Genomic DNA, 6,853 nt, shown 5'->3' on the forward strand with positions numbered 1-6,853 from the left:
ATATATATATAATTTCTATAAAATGACATGAACTTGTTCTTAGCACCTCGAGTCCTTATCGCGTTCACCTGTAAAATATAACTCAACGAAATGTTAGAATTAACTAATTATAATACTATAATATTATTCAACTTAATTCTTAACGTCTATTTCTAGAAATTCTGTCAGTTAGAAAAATGGGTGTTACAATCCCTCCCACCTTTAAAAAGTTTCGTCCTCGAAACATAGAATATTTCAGGGAAATTTGCCCTCATGGTATCTTCTCGTTCCTATGTAGCTTCCTCTATCTTGTGATTGTGCTAAAGAACTTTGACTAGAGAGATCTCTTTATTTCTCAAGATCTTCATCTTCCGATCTAAAATCTCAATTGGTTTCTCTTCATAGCTCATATCCTCTTGAATCTGAACTGCTTGTGGCTTGATGACATGTGAAGGATCCAGTACATATTTCGTCAAGATTGACACGTGGAACACGTTGTGGATAGATGCCATCTCCTGAGGCAACTCTAGCTTGTTAGCTACATTGCCGATGCACTCAATCACCTTGTAGGGTCTGACATACCTTGGACTAAGCTTGCCTCTTTTGCCAAACCGCATCACGCCCTTCATTGGTGCGACCTTGATGAACACCAAATCCCCAACTTCAAACTCTAAGGGCCTTTGACGAACATATGCATAACTCTTTTGTCTACTTTGAGCTGTGACAATCTGTTGCCGAATCACCTTCACCATCTCCGATGTCTTATTCACAAAGTCAATTTTCTCCTTGAAATTGGTATTCTTCTTAAGTTCCGACTCCATCGACTTCTTCTCCCCAGCCTCATGCCAACAGATTGGGGATCTACAACGTCTCCCGTATAGTGCCTCATAAGGAGCCATCCCAAACCGTCGCTTGATAACTATTGTTATAAGGGAATTCAGCCAATGGTAGAAACTTACACCAACTCCCTTCAAAATCTAAAGCACAAGCTCGAAGCATATCTTCAAGTGTTTGGTTGGTCCTCTCCGTCTGACTGTCTGTCTGTGGGTGAAAAGTCGTGCTAAATTTGAGCTTCGTCCCCATAGCTGCCTGAACGCTCCTCCAAAAATGTGAGGTGAACCTACTATCTTGGTCCGAAATAATAGACTTAGGAAGACCGTGAAGCTTCATGATTTCTTTCACATATAGCTCTGCCAATTGCTCCGTAGAAAATGTCGTCCGTATAGGGAGAAAATGAGCTGACTTGGTCAATCTGTCAATAACAGCCCAAATAGCATCAAATCCGTTTGAAGTCCTCGGCAATCCAATAATGAAGTCCATTGCAATGTCTTCCCATTTCCATTCTGGAATTTGAATCGACTGAAGCAACCCTCCTGGCCTCTGATGCTCACCATTGACTTGCTGGCATGTCAAACATTGCTTCACATAGTATGCTACGTCCCTCTTCATTCCAAACCACCAAAAACTTCCTTTAAGATCCATATACATCTTGGTTGAACCAGGATGAAGCGTATATGGAGTCTTATGTGCCTCCTCAAGAATCTTTCTCCTCAGTTCATCATTCTTAGGAATGTATAACCGTCCCTTAAACTTCATCACTCCATCATCTGTTATGTTAAAACATCACTCTTCCCTTCAAGTACTTCATTCTTGATCCTTACTAGACTTGGATCAAGGTATTGCATGCTCCGAATATCATAAAAAATAGTCAGAGTCAAGGTCATTGCGGACAACTGCCCCACGATAATTTCTAACACAAATTCCCGAATCTCCCTCAGAAGAGGCTTAGACATTTCTTGTAACGACATTAATGCAGCAGGAGTATTCTTACTTAAGGCATCAGCTACCATGTTCACCTTTTCTAGATGGTAAAAGGATTTCACAATCTAATAATTACTTTATAGTTCTAGAGTATTATTAGATTTTCATTAAATTACAACAAAGTTTTATAATTTTTGCCTAAAACCTGCCAGAAATCGAAGTAAGAGCAATGAAAATCCAGATTCATTGAGTGGGGGTACAATTATGATCTTTCTTATAAAATTGGGTACAACTAAACTTTTTTAGAGATGAAAACAAATATTTTAAAAGTTGAGTTAGAGCACGTGCCTTGCTCATCACTATTGGGACGTTTGGTTAATGGATTCAGAACTATGATTCATAATCATTCTCGTTTTACGTGTATTTTTTGTGAGAGAAAATACTGTAGCGAGTCACGAACCATGATTCGAACCATGACATGAATCCTTCTTCCAAACGCATGCTATTCTGTAGCTCGCTAACTGCCTATAAATAAGTGTCTGCCATGTCTTCAATCCATGCATCACCATGTGTAGAGAAGTCTTCATGAATAACTTGGGCAACCAGATCAAGACTAATGATGAACAAAAACCGTTGCTAATCTGATCGCTCTCACACTTATCCACCATAATCTCAACTAAAATTAAGATTTCAACTTAAAACTTTAACAAACTAGCCAGTACCATATAATACGAAATATCTTCAGTGCTCTTTGGAAAGTTTTATTCTTAATGGCCGTAATCTTCTTTTTAACGTTATGCAGGTAAAGTTTATTGGGAAAACAAATTAGAGAATTAAATAAATTAGCTATGTAATGCAATCAAATCATACAATAATTGACCTTTAAATGTCACAAATTTTGCTGCTGATCGAACAAGTTCCGCTAATTGATGTCTTCAGACGCTTCGATAAGAACTAAATGTGAACTTAGCTAACTTTTTCTTTTTATTCCCTGGTTAACAACCCATATAAACAGAGCATAATCATCATTAAATGTGAACACACGAATAGGAACACACATGCAACATTGATCGAGTCCTTTATTAATAGACTAAATTAACATCCTTTGGATTAAAGAATAGAGAGGAAACTAAAATTTCAGCGTGGCAGTTTGTGCGAGTACAGACGCCAAAGCCTATTTATTCTCGAAAGATTACCACAAGAGAAAATCTTGATCATGACCTTTTGATTTCATTGAACATAGTTTCCAGCACCAGCAGTCCAGTTACAAGTCAATTTGTGTGTTTACTAATTTGGGCAGAAAAATTATAAGCAAAACCACCGAAATTATGCAACAATACCTGATATTTTATTTGGTTCCTCATCTTTGTCCTCTGTTCTCAAAGCTAATATAAGCATTTCTGATATGTTGTAGCTCCCGGATAACATCTCCCATGTTCATTCTTTCGTTTGGGGATTCTTTTGAACATGAAATTCCAATCTCCAACACTGAAACCAAGCAATTACGCAGATAAGCACTGATATGATTTCCAAATCCTTCTTCAATCTCAATCTCAACGTCTCCCATATTGTTGATGTTTTTTCTTGCATCTAATTCTCTTATCATCAATGCATTTTGTTCTGCTTCCCTAGGGAGAAGAGAAGAGTCCACTATTTCCACAAGTCTTTCTGGCAAGGCTGTCCTAACGAAGTTGTGAAGATTGAAATCATCTTTGAACATTTCATCGGTGGGTCTCTTTCCAGTGAACATCTCCAATACAAGGATGCCATAACTATATACATCACCCTCTCTTGATGGCCCTCCACCCATTGCATACTCTACAATTTGTAATAGCAATACATGTATGAAGTATAAAGTACTGATTAAGAGGTAAAATTTCATTTATAGAGAATTCAATCCTCCACTAGAGTAAAATAGTTACAAATATATGTAAGTGTTTATGCAACTAACACCTGGTTCTGTTTGGGTATATCTCAAGCCTAGTCTCTCACAAAAAGTCATGTCATTGCTTAGCTGATCATGTTCAAGGGATCGTTACTCATTACCTTTCTGTTAAATTAAAAAATATTGACAGTTGATTGAATCCTTTTCTTTTGCACACGTTTCGGAATGATATTTTTTTTATTATTTAAAAAAATGCCAATAATAGACATATCTTGAAAAAGCTTAAATAAATCAAGTACTTATTCAAAGTTGTTACCTCGAGCGACATAGCCAATTGTTCCCTTCATTCCAGTTGTGCTAGTTTGAGCATTCGAGAAGCTGGTTGTGTTTGAGATCAACCTTGCTAATCCGAAATCAGTTGCATGTGCAACCATTTCATTGTCAAGAAGAACATTGCTAGGCTTCAAGTCACAGTGAATGATTGGCTGGTCACAATCATCATGAAGGTACTGAATTGCCAAAGCCACATCGATTGCAATATTTAGTCTCTGAAGTAGGTTCAAACCCGTTGAGCGGTTTTCATCATCAGTCACAAGATGCAGCCACTTCTCTAGGCTTCCATTGGACATATACTCAAAGACTAGAGCCTTGAATTCATTGCCGTTGTAATCTATGCTAGAGCAACAAGTCAAGATCTTAACAAGATTTCGATGCCTAACACTTCGCAATGCATTACATTCGGCAACGAAACTCTTCCCTGCTCCTTTTTGCTGGAGATTGAGAACCTTCACAGCAATTGGATTTTCTTCCGGATCAAGAATGCCTCTATATACAGAGCCGAAGCTACCAATTCCAATCAACATGCTTGGAGAGAATCCATTGGTAGCTTGAAAAAGCTTCTTGTATGAAATTTTCGGAAGATCATTTAGTTTTGGGACCTCAACATTTGTTTTCCTTTGAGATGATCTCCTTAAATGCAAAATAATGCAACTTGTGAACAGAAGGAAAAGTGCTACCACCAAAACTATTATGATTGTTAGTTTGAGGCGATTGCTTTCCCTCTTTTCAGACTTCTTTCTGGGGCATGCTTGAAGATGCAACTCTGATACACCTCCACAAAGCTTAGTATTTCCAACTAATGACACAACACTTATGTTCTCAAATACACCTTCGTTGGGCACTTCTCCCTCCAGATTGTTAAAAGAAAGATTCAAGTACAACAAGGATTGAAGATTCTGTAAATCCTTTGGAATTTGTCCCGTCAAGCTGTTACGTGAAAAATCCATGTACTGAACACCTTTTAAAGAACCCAAAGTAGATGGCAAGGTTTCTTGAAAGCAATTCCCTTGCAGGTAAAGCGACTCTAAAACCTGACAGTCACCGATGGTTTCTGGAATTTTACCGGTCAGATTGTTTTCAGAAAGGTCAATTGTCTTGATATTCTTTAGCTTGCTGACTTCTACAGGTAGGTATCCAGTCAATGAGTTTTGTGATAAGTTGAGCGAGATAGATAAGGAGGAAAGAAGAAAAATTTCTTTGGGTATTTCTCCAACCAATATATTGTTTGAAATGTCAAGATTTTGGAGACTGTGACAAGCTGCAATTTTATTAGGAATACTTCCTTCCACTTTGTTATGAGATAAATCTAGTTCAAACAATTGGGTGAGGTTTCCTATGGATGGGGGGATTTTTCCTGTTAGTATATTGGTATGCAAAGCCAAAACTTGCAAATCTTTTAGCCTTCCTAAAGATGTAGGAATGACACCCGTGAAAAGGTTAACTTCAAGGCCCAAGATGATTAAATTGGCCAGATTTTCTAAGGCTGAAGGAATACTACCGGATATTTGATTGCCTCCAAGATAAAGTCTAGAGAGTTTTGCTGAGAAATTGGATATAGAGTTTGGTAAAACCCCTCTGAAGTTGTTTTCAGCTAAGTTTAAGATATTCAATTGGCTGCAATTTGTTAAAGATGCAATAAAATTCAAGCTATTTGGTAAATAACTTCCTAGACTATTATTACCCAAATTAAGCCACTGAAGCTCTTGAAGACCCCCTAAACTTTCTGGAACATGGCCGGCTAATTTATTTCCAAATATATCAAGCACCTGAAGATGTGAGGCATTGGAAAATGATTGAGGGATCACCCCAGAGAATCCATTAACAGCCGCTTCAAAATTTTGGAGATTAGGGAGTGTGAGGCCAATTGTGGAAGGAATAGTGCCTTTAAATTGGTTATATGGGATTGAAAAGACTACCAAGGAGGATATATTGAAAATGGAGAGGGGTATTGTACCAGAAAAAGAGTTAGGCCCTATTACAAAAGTAATTAAGCTTTTCAATTTCCCCAACTCATTCGGAACACTTCCAAAGAGATTGTTATAGGCTACTGAAAAAATTTCAAGTGATGAAATGTTTCCCAAGGAAGGAGGGATGCCTCCTGTGAGATTGTTGAACTGAAGATTAAGGAAACGGAGCTTCATCAAAGATCCAAGCTCATGAGGAATTAACCCAATAAGTCTATTTTTGCCAATACTTATCGCCCTAAGTTTTGAGCAATAGCTTAAGTTAACTGGGAGTTTACCTTCCAACATGTTGTTGTACAAATATAAATATTGCAGGCGGAACAAACGACCAACTTGCTCTGGGATTCCTCTGAAGAAGTAGTTATTTGTGAGGTCAAGGGCCCTCATGAAGGAGAGGTTACCAACATAAGGTGATATGGTTCCTCTCAAGTCATAGTCACTTAGGTTTAGGGTTGTTGTCCTCTGATGGCGGCGGCTGCATGCAATTCCAGGCCAGTTACAGAAGTGAATGGAGTCATTCCACGTGTTGAGGATTCCGTGTGGATCGTTGAAAATTGATTCTTTGAATTTGAGCAGAGCGAACCTATCAGTGTGATTTCCTAATGCACTTGCATTGGTACTGTAATTTGGTTGCAATAAGCTCAGAGAGTGGAGAAGCATGACATGGAGGAACAATATGGACCGAAAAGGGGATGGACTAGTTGGATTTTGGAGTTTCATTTCAGAGTTAAAGAGGGCGCTAATTTTTGGAAGGGATAAAGTTCAAGGCAGAGACTACTTATAAGATATTCAAATGTTATATTTATGAAGATTGGAATAGCCTTGTGGAATCATAACTGGCTTGGAAGTACTATATATATTTTCTTCTTTTCCTACGATCGTCTTTGCACCGGTTGATACGATGAAGAAAAAACAAGAGAGTAGC

General features: G+C 38.0%; 2 protein-coding genes across 2 annotated transcripts; both read right to left on the reverse strand.

The window, feature by feature from the left end:
• Positions 1–299: 299 nt before the first annotated feature.
• On the reverse strand, positions 300–800 carry LOC112093387. The gene has a single exon (XM_024171679.1). It carries the CDS (start codon positions 798–800, stop codon positions 300–302), a length of 501 nt encoding a protein of 166 aa, XP_024027447.1.
• Positions 801–3,100: 2,300 nt separating this feature from the next.
• Positions 3,101–6,648, reverse strand: LOC112093386 (probable LRR receptor-like serine/threonine-protein kinase At3g47570). The gene is made up of 2 exons (XM_024171678.1): positions 3,942–6,648; positions 3,101–3,558 (listed from the first exon to the last, which is right to left on the reverse strand). The coding sequence occupies exons 1-2, from the start codon at positions 6,646–6,648 to the stop codon at positions 3,101–3,103; spliced, it is 3,165 nt and encodes a 1,054-aa protein (XP_024027446.1).
• Between the last annotated feature and the right edge of the window lie 205 nt (positions 6,649–6,853).

This window comes from Morus notabilis, unplaced genomic scaffold, assembly GCF_000414095.1.
Source record: "Morus notabilis unplaced genomic scaffold, ASM41409v2 Scaffold7638, whole genome shotgun sequence".
NCBI classification, from domain to species: Eukaryota; Viridiplantae; Streptophyta; class Magnoliopsida; order Rosales; family Moraceae; genus Morus; species Morus notabilis.